The sequence below is a fragment of the Candoia aspera genome, chromosome 2 (assembly GCF_035149785.1).
Source record: "Candoia aspera isolate rCanAsp1 chromosome 2, rCanAsp1.hap2, whole genome shotgun sequence".
Taxonomy (NCBI): Eukaryota; Metazoa; Chordata; class Lepidosauria; order Squamata; family Boidae; genus Candoia; species Candoia aspera.
The window spans coordinates 197,613,504-197,631,460 of NC_086154.1; the positions used below are offsets into that span (position 1 = coordinate 197,613,504).

Here is a 17,957-nt window from a genome sequence, read left to right on the forward strand (position 1 = left end):
GTGTGCACATAATGGTAAATAGCATATGGTAGAGATAACATTCATAGAGTAATGTTAGAGCTACTATGTAATTGATTCTCCTACAGGCCCCCCCTTTTTTAATCTATGCCTCTGTTTCAAAAGGTTTCTTAAAACATTCCTTTAAATACAATTTATATTTAAATCTTTTAATGGTCAGTAATTGTCATTAAGAAGAAAGGCACTCTGACACTTGCCTAAAACTGAGAATAATTCATTTTCCAAACACAATTCTCACAGAGTGTTTTTGACAAGATTTATTAAGAAGAAAAGAATGAGGTTACAGGAATTCCAGCAACTGAATTGGTTCTGAACCACAACCAATATTAAGAGCAGAGACATCACACTAACAAAAAAGGTCCGCATAGTTAAAGCAATGGTATTCCCCGTAGTAACATGGCTGCGAGAGCTGAACCATAAGGAAGGCTGAGAGAAGGAAGATCGATGCTTTTGAACTGTGGTGTTGGAGGAAAATTCTGAGAGTGCCTTGGACTGCAAGAAGATCAAACCAGTCCATCCTCCAGGATGCTAGGGAAAGGGGAAGGCATAAGGAAGAGGGGCCGACCAAGGGCAAGATGGATGGATGATATTCTAGAGGTGACAGACTCGTCCCTGGGGGAGCTGGGGTTGTTGATGACCGACAGGAAGCTCTGGCATGGGCTGGTCCATGAAATCACGAAGAGTCGGAAGCAACTGAAAGAATAAACAACGAACAAAAACAGTAGAGCTAAGTTTTCCTCATTTAATTTTTACTGCCTTTCTGTGAACTGTCAAGCAGGAGTGGGATGTTCTTCAGTGATTAATGAAGGAGCTTATAGGTGGTTGTGTCATGAGTAAGGATGGCGAGCAGGGGGCTCCCATCCAGGCTGTAAAGCGCATGCGTAGTACTGAGGAATTAGGTATCCATTCAAAGAGACACAGATCGAGGCCTTTGGGGTTTATCTGTCTGGGTTTTCCCACGCTTCTTCAGTTTGTTAGGATTTTCTGTTATGTAGCAGTAATAAAACACTAGAGACCTATTCCTTGTCTCAGCGTGGTTCCTGGCTGTTAGGACAGGTTGTTATGAAACTGTCCAGAATGGGAACCAACCATCACAGATTTATGCACATATAATAATGCCTTACTCATCTATAGAAAAAAGAAACAAGCCTACATTAGTTCAGAGATGTGCTGTAGCTTTTCCTAGTCAATAATCTGTTTCCAATATTAACCACATATCCTTAAATTATCCTTTTTATTTTAGAACAAACTATGGAAGATATAGTATATATCATACTATTTTGCTTTCCTAGAAGACCTCCAATATAAGGCTTCATTCTTACACACCTGAAGCAGAAAATGATTCAATGGGATTTATTTTAGGTAGGAATTGTGAGTTTAATTAACCCAATTTTGGTATACCTTGTTAGTCAAATATATGCAAATAACAGTTTGGAAATCGTAATTCTGCAAAATTAATGCCTTTGACAATAATTTCTCCCCATAAGTAAACACATGAAGAACCTTATGAATTAAACCTGGAAACACACTTAAGTTTTAGCCATAAAAGCTACTTTGCAAAGGGAAAATTAAAATTGCTCTGGGAGGAGCTCAGTGAACCTGTGTTTACTGCAAGAGACATTTTTCAAAGCCACAATACACTGGCATTAGGAGTACCAAAGATTAAGCCTCATTACCTCAGCTGGGGGGGGGGGGGGAAGGACAGTGCCCCTGGCAAAGTGCCTGTTGTAAGGCCTCTCTGATGACACATGTTTCCTCACATTGATGGGCATTCTCCAGCAAGTTTACTAATGGCTGGCAGTCAGTGTCATGGCCTGTAGGCAGCATCTGCAGATTACTGGCCATTTTATTACCTGAATGGCCTGATAGTGCTGGACACCGGAAATTTTTTTAAAGGTGAACATTTAACAGCCACCAATTGCTGCCCCCCGTCTGCCTGTACCTGCAGTGGGACTTAGTGGAGAGGAATGGTCTTAGACAAGGCATCGATGCCAGGGGTCCCTGCCAAAACACTGAAGCCCTAGCAGCTGTCCAAGAGTTGAATTGTACTGTGATTCTCAGGAGGCTTTCATCTGATTTCAGAGGTACTGGGAAATACACACATACAAATCTAATAATGGTATGGCATCATCTGCTGTTCTATAAATGCAAACCATCTTAACCCAGACTAGCTACTTACTTGTCTTTTCCAATTCCTTCATTATATCATTATATATCCTTGAACAGAGGTCTTCCTGTGATTTTGTTCCATCTAAATAAACTGCAAAAGGAAGAATACAAACTGAAATCATTTTCAGCAGAGGGAAAAATTATGAATATAAGCTATCCAGCAGCACCGCTCATTCAGAGTGATATAACCTGAGGCCTCACATCCACATGCGCTCCAAGCAACAGTTTGAACACTAACAGTGTGAGCTTATAAATGTCTGTTCAGAGGTTAAGAAAACACTGGGGAACTAGGGACCCTCTTATCACACTCATAGCTATTCACCTTGGATATATCACAAAAATGCTAAAAACTACTAAGATGTTTTTTTAAAAAATATACAGGAACTGCATTAATGCCACTATCTATGCAATATTTATGCAAATAACACAAGTATCTGGGACAACTATAAGCATGTTAGCCATACCGATGCTCGTTTCATTTTCTTCCATTTCTCTCTTGTGTTTCTGATACATGGGCCACACATGTCCATCAAAGTAACCAGGTGGATCTGGTGGACTGTATATTCTGTTGCTACATTAAACAAAAAAACAAGCTAGTTCTTATTAGTTTGATAATTTTAAATGGCTTCTTCATTCTGTATTTCACTCCTAAATTTTATAGTCCCGCATAGAACCACATTTCACATTGTTCAATACTACTACTTTTAAGCCATTTTCATAATGTTGTCACAGTCCCTCAAGGATGCTGGGCCATTTATAGAAATTTAACATAATGCTTCACAGCTTTTCTTCTTCAAAGCTTTGTAGCACTAGGGCAAAAGTTGAGCACCTATGACGTTTTGAATATAGCTGAACTACAAGTCCCTAAAAGCCCCAACTAGCATGAATCAAATTCTACCATCAAGAGCCTCTGTAGAATCACAGATTACCCATCCTCAAATCACACCTTTATTATAGCCATAAGGCCAGCAGTATCCCCACCCTGTATTCAGAGATAAATGAACGTACATTCTAGAAGAGGAAGCTTTCCTTCACAGAAAAAGGCTATTTTTCTCCATGGAGAAAGGCGATGGAGTGATCATTCCCAGCATCTTTTTAATTGGAGGAAATCAATCTATCATGTGGATAGGCGTGCCTCAAGCTTTACTAGCAAATAGCAAATAATAGAACTCTCGTAATGAAAGATCTGTCTCGTTGATCTAACTAGGTTCCACGGTGTCACAGATTCCATTACAGATCTACAGTATGCAGAAGTCCTTCTGTTTCCTGAAGCTCTATCCACATGATAGATTGACTTCCTCCAATTAAAAAGATGCTGGGGACGATCACTCCATCACCTTTCTCCATGAAGAAAAATATCCTTCTTCTGTGAAGGAAAGCTTCCTCTTCCAGAAAAAAATGACGAAGGAAGGGATGATCACTCCCTTTCTCTTTTTGAGTGAAGGACAAATAGCAGTGGCTTCCCCTTTCCAAACGCCACCTGATCCAGGGGGAATCCAGCCCATGGGCTGAGTATACTCCTCCCAACACACACCCTAAAAATTGAGGTTATTTTGAAGTATGTCTTAAGAAGAGAAGCCTGAGGTGCAGTTTTACAGAAAAAGAAGGAACAGTGGACGAAGAAAAAAATGCCTTATATTAAGCATTGCTTTTAGGTGTACCATACCTTCTTCGCCTTTTACACTCTTCATAAGGAATAGTTAAGAAATATTTTTTATCCCATATACTGCTAAGGGGCCTGCAAGAGTAAAACAACAAGTAAGGCATGCTTTTTTGCCATATTCCAGTTCTTGTAAATGTTAAACAACTGCTTACTTGTAGTTATACAGAAGGAAACCTTCAATAATTAAGACACGAGTATCTTTTGCTCCTGTCTGATCATCATGTGTATTATTGGGTGGTCTTGGCAATGCAGAGTCTTCTGGTTTTGTCTTCCAAGAATGTATGCTTGCCACCATTGTCTCCATGTACAAGGCATCAAGTACTAAAAGAGACACTTAAATCTTAAAATGTAAGGCAATATTTCAGGTCTGCACGCATTCTACTTATGAGATACTCAAGACACAAAGCTTGAAGTATATGCTGCACAGAATGAGAAAGTTAGGAATTATTTTAAACAGCAGCAGATTTTGTTATTTTGAGGATTCAGCACTATCTAAGAAAATGCAAAGCATGTTTACTATTGATTAATCAAGACTGGAAACAGGGAAGTTTAAAAATTGATAGCAACATATAGGAGCAACAGATTCAGTGATCCCATTATAGTTTTCAAATCTGTGAAATTCTATGCACATAGCAGAAAAATGGGGTGGAATATTAAAGGATAAATTTAAAAAACAGAGCAGATTAATAATTTCCAAACAATATCAAGAGAAGAAACAATAGCTTCAGTTTCTCACGGATAGCCTGGATTACACTAAAACTTAAATCTGTATCATTTAGTATATAAAGTGAAATATTACATCCTCCTTTGAGCAAAATGAATTAATTCAAAATAGTTATATGAGTTCTTTTAAGGCAGTAGAGTGTCATACATAGAATGCTTGATTAAATTTAATTCTTCAAAGCTATATGAAAGAAGTAAGCTAACACATTGATTTATGTATCAGAAGATATTACTGGGGTTCCCTAACTTTAAATATTGAAAAAAAAATATTTGGAAGTCTGGACAATTTTCTCTTCTTGGCAAAAGTGTGGAATCAAATTATTATTTCCCTAATGACCAAGTTTTGACATCAACTGTCATACAGTTTAAGCAGTCATATTGGGGCAGATACCTGTTGAATTTCATTCAATAATGCTGTTTGTAAAGTTGCTTACTGCATTTTTATGATTAAGTAGTGAAATGGAAAACTGTTAATGAAAAATATTTAGATTCCAAAAATAAACTGAATTTTGTAGACAGTCAAGTCCTCATACCAAACCAGAAAGCTTTGAGAGAATCCTAAAGCTTTTACATAAAATGTTATCTTTATCCTAGAAAGAAATTCATTCCCCTGTCTTTTCTTTTCTGATAGCTATTATTTTTTTTCGGCTAGTTCAGATTTCTGAACATAGGTGAAAATGAGATTCACCTCATTCATATGTGATAGCCCTGAACAATCTGAGGAAGTTGATTATGCTTTCCTAAGCCAATTACTTTTATGGTGAACTCTTATTATTACTTTATAACTCACAGATTTAATAATTGCCTGTATTCCACAACAATCAGCAGTGTCTGAGTTTGAACAAGTTGATCACATTTATTGCCAAATATCTAATATTAAAAGCTTCTAAAGCCAGACACTTGTTTTTGAAGGCAGAAATAGTACATTTGGATTCCAAGAGCAGACCATTTCCATAACAGAACAAGGTTTATAAGTAGCTGAACAGAATAAATTGCAAATTGCTCTTAGCTATGCTTGGACTGAACGCTGGCTGCTGATACACCCAGGAAAGGAGGAACCAGAATGAGCAGAGAAGAGTTTCACTGACTAGAAACAAAAAACTCCTTTCTTCTCATTTATAAATAGGATGCCTTTGTGCTATGGTATAAAGACAAAGATAATTGAAAATTTTATTTTTCAGTATTATACTTTTTAATTTATTTATTGTTTGTTTATTTATTGAATTTCTCCACCACCCATCTCACGCAACGACAACTCTGGGCGGTTTACAATGAATAAAAGAATAAGGATTCATTATAAAATATAAATATGGATAAATACAAAAATATAAAATGTAAAATATAAAATATTTTTAATTTGTTTATACACACACACACACACACACACAATTTAGAGGCTGCTCAACTCCTGATAACTCTAGATGGCTTACAGTTAAAAAGTAAGAGCAATACAAAAAACAGAATAGAAATTATGAGTGGCCTAAATACAAACATTAAACAAGAAGCCCATCCAAAAGGGGCAGAATGAGCACCCTGCCCCAAACCCTGGCAGAATAGTCAGGTCTTTAATAGCTTCCTGAATGTCATCAGGGTGGGCGCCATCCAGATCAATCTTTTGAGTTTTTTAAATATCGAAACAGTATATTTACCATCATACTGCAGAAATCCACGATCATCTATGGCCACTTCAGATTCTGGCTGAAAAAAAACCCAAACACATTAGCATTATGGAGCATAGGGTAAGTTGCTGCAAATCTGAATACAGAGAGGGAGTTTATATCCAGAATTAGCAATATTATCCCTATCATTCTGTACCATATAAACCCAGTTCCTGTATATTAATAAAAAACAAAATGACACCCCTCACAAACCACATTTTTATTTAAAACTGGTATTGCCAAGCTCATTTCAAGCTAAGAATGTCCAGAACAATAAAAATCAAAGACTGAAACTCTAGGCAAACTGTACAGCAAAACAAGTGAAGGATATGGTCTCCTCCCATTATTTTTGAGGTAATTCAACAAAGTCAATTTGGCTGATTCTCTAGAGACTCATCAACCATTCTTAACATGCATATGATTAAAACTGACTAGATCTTTACATGCTACCATACTTCTACACTGTGTCTGAGGAGAAATTCTGCAGCTAGCTGCTGTTTTTACACACGTTAATTTCCTACGTCAATGTTTTTCAACCTCAGCAACTTTAAGATGTTGCCTATAATGGCTGGGGAATTCTGGGAGTTGAAGTTCACATACAGGTAGTCCTCACTTAACAACTGTTCTTTTAGCAACTGTCTGAAATTACAACGGCATTGAAAAAGTAACTTTACAACATGACTAGATGAACTAATTCTACTTTATTGTAAGGCTACATTAACAGAATCTTGCAAGTCGGAAAGTACAAATCTCCTGCCTCCCTATTTATCACTTGAGGGGTCAGGGCGGGTCTTTCCTAAATTTCTCTCGGACTCCCTTTCCTTTTATCTAATCATTCCCTTGGCAGCATCTCTTCCCTGTTATCCAAGGTCACCCTCACATTCCATCACATCACGTGATCACCATTTGGGCACTTCACAGCCAATTCCAGTCATGTTATTGCCATCTGTGCACTTCACAGCCAACTTTCGACAAGCAGAGTCAATGGAGAAGCCAGCAGTAAAATCGCATGTCGCGGTCATGTGACGTCTCGCTTAACGACCGTGTCGCTTAGTGATGGAGTTGCCAGTCCCCACTGCAGTCATTAAGGGAGGTCTACCTGTATCTTAAAGTTGCCAAGGTTGAGAAACACTGCCCTACTGGAGTGAGACCTCTGATCACCCTGGGCAAGTGAGTTCTCTACATAGGCTTCGGATCTCCATCACTGCGCAGACTGATTGTAGGGTGAAACAAAGCAGAGGATGCTTTGGGGGCGCTGGAGCCAGCAACGTGAATCCACTTCTGCATTGAACCAAAATAGTAACTCAAACTGTAAAGTCTTTTAAACTTGTTACCTTAAAAAAGTCATCTTGAGAAATTATAGTGCAACTGGGAAGCAGTTTCTTCAGCTTTCTTGCCAGAGTTGTTTTGCCTCCATTTGTTACCCTGAATTGGAAATTTGAAGAAAGGCGTTTAGAAGAGCAAACTGTACAGTATATAGCACTATTAATAGCTTTGTTTACTATTGCAATTGTGTTGTATCCAGTCAAATATAATGTTTTGTTTTTTTAGCTTGAATAGCCAGAAGGTTATTTATTACAGCTGCACAAGGGCTTTCCCTCTCAATTATCTTCCACATTATAAATGCATAATGATTACTCAGTGCTTTGTCTGTTAAAAAAAAAAGCATGTTTCTTCCTATCCTCCCTGAGAGAGCAGGGTTCTTACAAGTATTTGTATGATTGCAACAGCAAAATAGTAGGACTAGAGTTGCAACAGCAGTGGAAACCACAGTTTCATATGCATCAAATATTTGCACAATACAATATAGGCATAGATTTAGACATTCAGCAAACTTATTACATAATCACAGAATGCCATAACTTTTAAAGGTATTTTACTGGTTTTAACTATGCCAACCTGAGTCAGTGCAGAGAAGGGTGGTCTTTATAAATCTAAATTATAAATAAATGTAAGTAAAATGCAAAGTTTGTTAATATATAGTTTTCTACTACAGATTAAGGTCACTATGGTAACTAATGATTCTGGCCAGGTGAAGAGGTTGAATTTAATTGTCCCCTTTTCAGTTGTTAATTGTTGCACTGGGGGGGAAGAACTTGCCTGGACTTGTTTTAGTTTCAGTTTCCCTTCTGTGTAGGCTTGCAGAGAATATGCAGCTGAGAGAAATCTCTCCTCTCAGCAAACAGCCTTTAAATATGTTTGTTTTCTGTAAATAAAATTATTTTTATAGAAATGCCTGGTGTGTGACTTTTCTGATCTCTCCTGGGCCAAAGGCTTTCTAGCACTCTGCCAACAGGTTATGGGCCCAGTAAACAACCCAGTAAGCCCAGTAAAACCCAGAGAGAATAGAGAGATCAGCTCCACACCTCATGCACAATTTAAAGGCAGGTAGCAAAGACCTGTGAAGATTTTCTTTGGAGCCATCTGGAGATTTTTCAGCAACTGCCGGTCTACAGGACAAAGAAGCCAGCTGAGGTGACTTGCAAAAGAAGGAAGAAGCCATGGCTACCTCCCAGCCCTCAGCGATGCCTCTGGAGTGCCTATCAGAGACCAACTATTTGAATTGGGCCCTGAAGATGGAGATGTATCTTTGCAGAGAGAATCTTTGGCTGCCAATGGGTGAGCAAACCCCCCAAAATCCCAGGGCTGAATGGCTTAGACAGGATGAGCGGGCTAGAGCCACCATTATCCTGGGAGTTGAGGACAATTAGCTAGTCCACATGCGAGGTATGCAGTCTGCAAAGCAATTTTGGGACGCTTTGAGAGACTCGTATGTAAAGGCAACAGCAGGGAGTAAAGTTACCCTGACAAAAAAGCTGTACAAAGCCTACCTTGCAGAAGGAGATAGCCTTCCTGAGTACCTGCATTATATTCAGCAGCTGTTTGTTGAGTTGCAGGAGAGAGGAATGGAATTTACACCTCTCACAAAATCCTATATCCTCCTGTCCTCACTGAATGAAACGTGGGACATGCTGATTTGTACCCTGGAGGCTATGCCTGAAGCAGACCTCACCCCATCATATGTTACACAGCGCTTACTCGCTGAATGGGAGAAGAGAGAGGAAAGATCCCCCCCATCTCTTCTGGAAAGCTGCAGTACCAGAAAACAAGGGAAAAGAAGGGAAAGGAAGCTGAGGCCACAGCACTAGCCAGCCAGCAATGCTTCAACTATGGTTCAGCTGGACATTTGCAGAAAGACTGTGCCTTGAGACCCAAGAGTACAAAGACAGAGAAGAACACAAGGGCAACACAGAAGAAGGCTCTTCAGACAACCCAAATTGCACAGGTTGCTGAGAAGGGTAATTCTGATGTATGGGTGTTAGATTCTGGGGCCAATTGTCATTTATGTAATTGTAAAAGCTCTTTTGTGTCACTGTCTAAAACTGAAAGACAAAGTGTATCTTTGGCTGATGGGTCTGTGACCAAAATTATGGGACAAGGTGACTTGTATTTATCCTGCTTGGGAAACTGTAAAAGGTGTGTTGTATGTGCCAAATTTACAATCAAACCTTTTATCTGTGGCACAATTGGCTGCAACATAACATTTAAGAAAAACGGTTGTGAGATACGTAAAAATGGAAAATTGTGTGCTACTGGTATATTAAAAGACTCCTTGTACATTGTGCAAAATGCAAGGAAGCCAAGCTGCAAGGCTGCAGTTGGCAACATGCCAGATCATGACCAATGTGTACGCCTGATGCACAAGAGATTTGGTCATGCTAATTTCAAGTATATAGCACAAATGCCATAGCTGTGTGCTGACCTAAAGATAAAACCCTGTGACAAATACTTAGATTGTGTAGTTTGCAAAGAATGCAAAACATTAAAAGCTCCTGTGAGTAAGCACAGTGACAAAGTTACAACTAGACCTTTGGAAATTGTACACTCTGACATTATTGGTCCTTTTGCTCCAAGCAAGGTATGCAATGACCATCATTGATGATTTCTCAAGATACACATTTATCTACATCTTAAAACAAAGATGAGGCATTTGAGAAATTTAAAAGTTTTGTGACATGGGCAAATGGAAAATTCCCTAGGCCTGTATCTGCACTCCAGTGTGATAGAGGAGGAGAGTACCTTTCTCACAAATTCAAAAGGTTCCTAGTGGAAAAGGGAATAGAACAAATTATTTCTAACCCGTACACCCCTCAGCAAAATGGTGTTGCTGAAAGAAAGGGCAGAACCTTGCAAAATGCTATGGAATGCATGCTTAAAGATTCACATTTATCTTTTAAGTATTGGGGAGAACCAGTATCTACTGCCTGTTATGTACAAAACAGATTGTATAACTCTGTGATTCAGGACACTCCATTCCATTTGTTTTATGGTGTGAAACCAAAGGTAAACCATCTTAGAGTGTTTGGTAGCACTGCATGGGTTCATATACCAAAACAACAGAGAAGGAAAGGAGGCCCCACAACAAAGAAAGCCATCTTTGTTGGCTATGAACAAATCCAAAGGAGCTACAGGTTCATAATGGGAGAGAAATTAATAATTAGCAAAAGCGCTTCTTTTGCTGAACAAAACTGGGGGAGATTAAATTCTAGCTCTCCAGATGATCTGACCACAAGAGAACAGCAAGGACTTGCTGATAGTGATCTTTTGCCTGATGAGGACATTAAACCAGAAAAGCAAACTGAAGATCTGTCTGATGAGACAGTTGCTTCTCAGAAAAGTGATGGAAGTCAAAATTTAAGCCCTGTATTACCTCACAGATCTCAGAGAAGTAATAAAGGCGTTCCTCCATCACATTTTCAGGCTGAAACAGTAAAGGCTTTTCACATATTCACAGAGCCTGAGTCTTTAGAACAAGTGAATGCTTTACCACCTGAGATTGCACAAAATTGGCATTCTGCCATGCAACAGGAGTTAGCATCCTTGAAAGAAAATAAAACATGGAAACTGGTAAACCTACCTCCCAATGAACGCTGTCTAGGTTGTAGGTGGGTTTTCAAACTGAAAAGGGATGCTGATGGCAAAATCCAAAAATATAAAGCAAGGTTAGTTGCAAAAGGGTTCACTCAAAGGGAAGATTTAGACTTTGACAAGACTTTTGCACCAGTTACTAAAGGTGAATCAATTAGACTACTGTTAAAAATTGCTGCACTCAAAGGAATGTCCGTTCACCACTATGACATTCAAACTGCATTTCTCTATGGTGATTTAGACCACAAATTATACATGCAGCAACCCCCTGGCTATGAAAAAGGGGAGAATCTAGTCTGTGAACTGCAGAAGTCAGTCTATGGGTTAAAACAAGCTGCTAGATCCTGGAACCAAACATTAGATGAAAAACTGAAGAATTTTGGTTTTGAAAAAGGAAAAGCAGATCCATGTATATATATGAAGAAAGACAAACAAGGCTGTATGTATCGGTGCATTTATGTTGATGATTTGCTGCTGTTCACACCAACAGAAAAACAAAGGCTTGATTTTGAAGCCTGCATGAAAAACCATTTCACATTAAAAAGCCTTGGAATTGTAACAAATTACCTAGGTTTGGAAATACACAGGAAGGATGGTAGCTTTCTGTTAAACCAAAGGGGAGATAATGTTAAAATATTGTGAATGGAAAGACATACAGAGTTGTCAAAGGAAATTGGTTTGTGTCTTATTCTGTAGTATAAAAAGGGGAGTGTTAATATATTGTTTTCTACTACAGATTAAGGTTACTATGGTAACTAATGATTTTGGCCTGGTGAAGAGGTTGAATTTAATTGTCCCCTTTTCAGTTGTTAATTGTTGCACTGGGGGGGAAGAACTTGCCTGGACTTGTTTTAGTTTCAGTTTTTCTTCTGTGTAGGCTTGCAGAGAATATGCAGCTGAGAGAAATCTCTCCTCTCAGCAAACAGCCTTTAAATATGTTTGTTTTCTGTAAATAAAATTATTTTTATAGAAATGCCTGGTGTGTGACTTTTCTGATCTCTCCTGGGCCAAAGCTTTCTAGCACTCTTCCAACAAAGTTCAGACCATGAACTTCTTATTGCACAATTTAGGATCAGACTCAAGAGATTAGGGAAGACCCACAGATCAGCTAGATATGAGCTCACTAATATTCCTAAGGAATATGCAGTGGAGGTGAAGAATAGATTTAAGGGACTGGACTTAGTAGATAGGGTCCCGGAAGAACTATGGACAGAAGTTCACAACATTGTTCAGGAGGCAGCAGCAAAATACATCCCAAAGAAAGAGAAAACCAAGAAGGCAAAATGGCTGTCCACTGAGAAACCAGAAGTAGCCCAAGAAAGAAGGAAAGCAAAAGGCAAGAGTGATAGGGGGAGATATGCCCAATTAAATGCAAAATTCCAGAGGTTAGCCAGAAGAGACAAGGAATTATTTTTAAACAAGCAATGTGCGGAAGTGGAAGAAGACAATAGAATAGGAAGGACAAGGGACCTCTTCCAGAAAATTAGAAACATCAGAGGTAAATTCCAGGCAAAAATGGGTATGATCAAAAACAAAGATGGCAATGACCTAACAGAAGAATAAGAGATCAAGAAAAGGTGGCAAGAATATATGGAAGACCTGTATAGGAAGGATAACAATATCAGGGATAGCTTTGATGGTGTGGTCAGTGAGCTAGAGCCAGACATCCTGAAGAGTGAGGTTGAATGGGCCTTAAGAAGCATTGCTAATAACAAGGCAGCAGGAGACGATGGCATCCCAGCTGAACTGTTCAAAATCTTGCAAGATGATGCTGTCAAGGTAATACATGCTATATGTCAGCAAATTTGGAAAACACAAGAATGGCCATCAGATTGGAAAAAATCAACTTATATCCCCATACCAAAAAAGGGAAACACTAAAGAATGTTCAAACGATCAAACAGTGGCACTCATTTCACATGCCAGTAAGGTAATGCTCAAGATCCTGCAAGGTAGACTTCAGCAATTCACGGAGTTAAAGCAATGGTATTCCCAGTAGTAACATATGGCTGCGAGAGCTGGACCATAAGGAGGGCTGAGCGAAGGAAGATAGATGCTTTGGAACTGTGGTGTTGGAGGAAAATTCTGAGAGTGCCTTGGACTGCAAGAAGATCAAACCAGTCCATAGTCCAGGAAATAAAGCCAGATTGCTCACTTGAGGGAATGATATTAAAGGCAAAACTGAAATACTTTGGCCACATAACGAGAAGACAGGACACCCTGAAGAAGATGCTGATGCTAGGGAAAGTGGAAGGCAAAAGGAAGAGGGGCGACCAAGGGCAAGATGGATGGATGATATTCTAGAGGTGACGGACTCGTCCCTGGGGGAGCTGGGGGTGTTGATGACTGACAGGAAGCTCTGGCGTGGGCTGGTCCATGAAGTCACGAAGAGTAAGGAAACGACTGAACAAATAAACAACAACAACAAAAAAGTAAAGAGTCCTTGAGTTTCCAGAAGGGGCATAAAGTAAAATCTAACATAAACATATGCAAAGTGAAATGTTCAACTAATATTTAAAACTCAGCTAGTCTCGCTTAATGACAATAATTGGGACTGGAATTTCCATCACTAAGCGATGTAGTTTTAAGGCATGATATCATGTGACTGCACCACTTAGTGACAGCAGTTCTGCAGTCCCAGGTTACTGTAGTTAAGCAAGGACTGCACATGATCACAATTTCCCACTTCTCCACTAACGCTGCTTGTTGGAAGCTGGCAGAGAAGATCACAAATCACGATCATGTGACCATGGAACGCTGCAACAGTCAGAAGTCAGGGCCAGTCACCAAGCACCCGGGCTGCAATCATGTGACGGGGAGGGGGGGGTGTTGCAAAGGCACTATGAGGACTCATCATAACTACCAATCATTCAGTGCCGTCACAACGGTCACTGAACAAGTGGTTGTTAAACAAGGACCACCTGTACTGAGAGATTTGGATACATAAAGTAAAAAAGAGGATTTTAAATACCTGTTCACACTTACCCTCCAAGTCCAATGACCAACCTTTTCATTGTTCCTTTACAACCTAAACATTAAATTGAAAGGGTAAAATCAAGAGCAAATAATGTCCACAAGCTATTTTTCCTAGCCTATGGAACCTTTACGTATTTTTAATTTGAGCTATACCAATGAGTGATTCAGTCTGAAACTAGACCCGACTGGCCACTCTGTGAAAACCACACAACAAACAGTAAAACTTACCTAGCCCAACAGTGATAAAAACCAATGAGAGCACAGCTGAGACATAAAGTAAAAAAAAACTATAAAAAGAAGGATTGGATAGGGATCTGCTGGGAAGACACTCTATGTACATGCAATCATCTGGATCACAATCCATCTTTGCCACTCCCCTATGGTTTGGTGAATATGAGAGTATGAAAAGTGTATGCTTAAGCAGACCTTGCTAAATGGCAATAAATAAAACTAGACATTAACAACGTGTCTGTGTGTGTGTGTGTGTGTATTTGTGTGCTATGTGTCATTTTCAAGAGTCACTTGCCTATCCAAGATCCTGGAAGAGTTAATATCTCTTTTTCAAGGCAAACATACAGGTTGCCACGGTCTCTTCTCCTAACCCTTGATTTCTAATCCCTTGATCATTCTCATGGCTTTTATTGTCCCTTCCAGTTTTTCTGAATCCTTCATGAAATGTGGGGCAGAAAAAGAGGATTCTGCATATGGCACAGAGCCTGGTTATTTGAGGGACCATTTGTCTTCCATAGTACCTGTCCGGCCAATTTGATCTGGCAGGGTGGGCACACTCTGGGGTCCTTCAATTAAACAATGCCATCTATCAGGACCGAAGAAGTGCACCTTCTCTGTCATAGCACCTCCCCTCTGGAATAAGGTTCCCCCTGAGATCTGGATGGCCCCCACCCTGCTGGTATTACCTAAATTGCCCAGAGTTGCTGGGAATCGGCGGTGTAAAAATGTAGTAAGTAAATAAACTATGATATGACCAATGCAAAACTATTGCTTCCTGTGATTTGGACATTATTCTTCTACTGATATAGCATAAAACTGCATTGGACTTTTTAATATTCATGTCACACCGCAGATTCATAGTCAACTTGTGTTCAACTACAATTCCAAGGTTCTTTCCATGATATCAAAACAAGTATCCCCCAGTTTACATCCATACCATCTGAAGCACCTTTTTGGAATGAAATCTGAAGTACTGCCCAGCCCTAATGCACATGTACCTAAAATAAGCTATTTAGGTAAAATCAAACTTTTCAGAATGTCCTATTTCAGGTTCAGGTGCTTTTAGAATACAGGTAAAATTATGACTACAAATACTAATAACCATGAATGTATTTGGGTTATTTATTAATTATCTATTATGCTACAGTTGCTCCCAAGTCCTTTACCAATTACATAAAGGTGAAGGCTTTGAACTTTTTGGGTTGCAAATAGAGTTTAAAATAGTAGAGCATGGGTCCAAGATAAATACTGAAGAGCAATGTTACATAGACAAAAACAGCTGCATGAATAGTACTCCATGCTGTCATTTGAGAACACAAAGTATAAATTAAAATAATCACTGAACCCTGCAAAAATAAGATTTATGTTTACATCAAAATGATTGTCAGTACAAGACAATCCTATTTCAATTACAGCCTTCATAAGTAAGAGCTCTGTGGTTACGGAATAGGACTGCGGTTCTAATATAAGTAAACTTAAATGGAACAGAAAAGAAGCTACAGTCAGGATGAAACATGGTGTAATGGACTTGCTCCAAGTCAGCAAAGGAGTAAGACAAGGCTATACACTTTTTCCTTATTTATAAATTGGGAGAGACTAGATTGGAAGTACATGCACATGATTTTTAAACTGGAGGAAGAAATCTGTGCTATGCTGATGACACTACTCTGAAAGGTGAAAATGCAGATGATCTACTAGCTCTAATAATGAAAGTCAAGGAGCCAAGTAGCAGTCTAAGATTAAATATCAAAAAGGTCAAATTAATGGCAACAAATATAGCAACCAGTCTTTGACTTGCCAATGAAACACTGAAGTGGTGGATAGCTCCTACTTTTTATGACTGAATATCAACAGTAATGAAACTAAGAATTACACCACAGATTAAGACTTGGTAGGGTAGCAAAGAAAGTTGGGAAAAAGTCAGTTACCATGATGTGTCTATACCTGAAAAGGTCAGAATCATGCAGACAATGATTTTCCCTGTGACACACTATAGAAGTGAAAGTTGGACTTTGAAGGAAGATGGAAACAGTACTGATGCTTCTGAATTCTGGTGTTGAAGACTCCTGAAAATACCATGGATAGCCCAATGGCTCATGAAACAAATCAATCTAGAGCAGCAAGGTGAATGGAAATTACAGCAAGAATGGGTGCACTAGTGAGCAATCTGAAGGACCAGGCTGAGGTCAGATCATCCTGGAAAAGGTCTACTTGTACGGCCACCAAGAGTAGACACCAACTTAATGGCACATAATCAGTCAATTAATCAGTTACATGGCCCAAGTCCCACTAAGTTCAGTGTGAATTTATTTCCTGTTTATCTTATTTATATTGTATTTATTTATTCATTGTATTTTTACACCACCCATCTCGAAAATGACTCTGGGCGGTTTAGAAAGAAATTAAAACAGTAGGAATTAAATATCAATTAAGAAGATACATTATAAAAATATACAAATATGATAAAAACTCTAAAATATAAAATCCAAGATGGCAAAATCACAGTCTCGTTAAAATTTCCCGGGGCCGCGTCAAGGCGCCAGCCACCCCCAAGATGAACTATCCCCACTTCCATCCCCCTTACTTCACTCCCAGAGTCTTACAGAAGACAAGATGATATTGATTTCCAGTTGTAACTGTCCAGTGTTCTCATCAGTTCTTTCAAACCATGAAAAGTCAGTACAAAGGCAAGATGGATTAATTACAATGATTTTTGATGGGTGGTGCTAGAACCCTTTTGTCTGGCAGCACAGCAGAAATATAAATTGTTATCAACTGGATTTTTACCCTGTACTTCCTTGGATTTCTACAGATCTTAATTATACTTCTAATCCTCCCATCCTTCCCACTTGTTCCATCTTTTTCTTACCATAAGTTATTAGTCTGAAAGCAACCACAGAAGAACAACCATTATATAGCGCTGACATACAGCACCACAGTAACTCTCTCTAGACCAGTGTGTCTCAACCTTGGCAACTTTAAGAAGTGTGGACTTCAATTTCCAGAATTCCCCAGCCAGCATTCTGGGAGAATTCTGGGAGTTGAAGTCCACACATCTTAAAGTTGCCAGGGTTGAGAAACACTGTTCTAGAAGGACCAGGATGCCCCCACGCGTATTCAAAACACGCACATTATTATGTGGGCAAGTACAGATTATCCAAGAACGTCCTGTTCCCTCAATCACAAACTACACAGAACAAGGTCATATTCTCGCTTTTAGAAAAGTTAATTATAAAAGGGCTTCTGTTCAGATTTCCTATAAAGAAGCAAAATCAGACTTTAAAGCAACGTAACAGTGAAACTCACACTTTTTTCGTTTTCTGAGCGAAGCACGCGAGCCAGCACCTCAGGAAAGCAAAGCGAAGGCTGCAACCAGCACGCAGACAGAGAGGTCCCGCCTCCAGGCTCCTCCCCTATCACCCCGTTAGTGACTGTTACCTCCGTAGCACCGAAAAGGGGATAGAAACAGTCAGAGGCGAACCAGCTTCACACAGAGAGCAGGCAGGGAGATCGCACTGCTGCGCTCCAATTGGTCAACCCTGCCCAGGCGACTTAGCCCAAGAAACCGCCCCGCCCCCATCGGAGTGCGCG

The 17,957-nt window shown here is 39.4% G+C and overlaps 1 protein-coding gene across 1 annotated transcript; it reads right to left on the minus strand.

The window, feature by feature from the left end:
- Positions 1–255: 255 nt before the first annotated feature.
- On the minus strand, positions 256–17,826 carry NMRK1 (nicotinamide riboside kinase 1). Its single transcript, XM_063295155.1, has 9 exons — positions 17,673–17,826; positions 14,145–14,187; positions 7,566–7,656; positions 6,223–6,271; positions 4,003–4,171; positions 3,854–3,925; positions 2,652–2,758; positions 2,198–2,278; positions 256–711 (listed from the first exon to the last, which is right to left on the minus strand). Exons 2-9 carry the CDS (start codon positions 14,171–14,173, stop codon positions 692–694), a joined length of 618 nt encoding a protein of 205 aa, XP_063151225.1. The 5' UTR covers positions 14,174–14,187; positions 17,673–17,826; the 3' UTR covers positions 256–691.
- Positions 17,827–17,957: the final 131 nt, after the last annotated feature.

Excerpts from the sequence above, each read along its gene's own strand:
- NMRK1 (XM_063295155.1), bottom strand. The coding sequence starts at position 14,173 with ATGAAAAGGTTGGTCATTGGACTTGGAGG. Across the intron at positions 6,272-7,565 it reads CTCAAGATGACTTTTTTAAG|CCAGAATCTGAAGTGGCCAT; the intron begins GTAACAAGTTTA and ends GTTTTTTTTCAG. Across the intron at positions 712-2,197 it reads GAAGGAATTGGAAAAGACAA|TTGCTTCCGACTCTTCGTGA; the intron begins GTAAGTAGCTAG and ends TTATTCTTTCAG.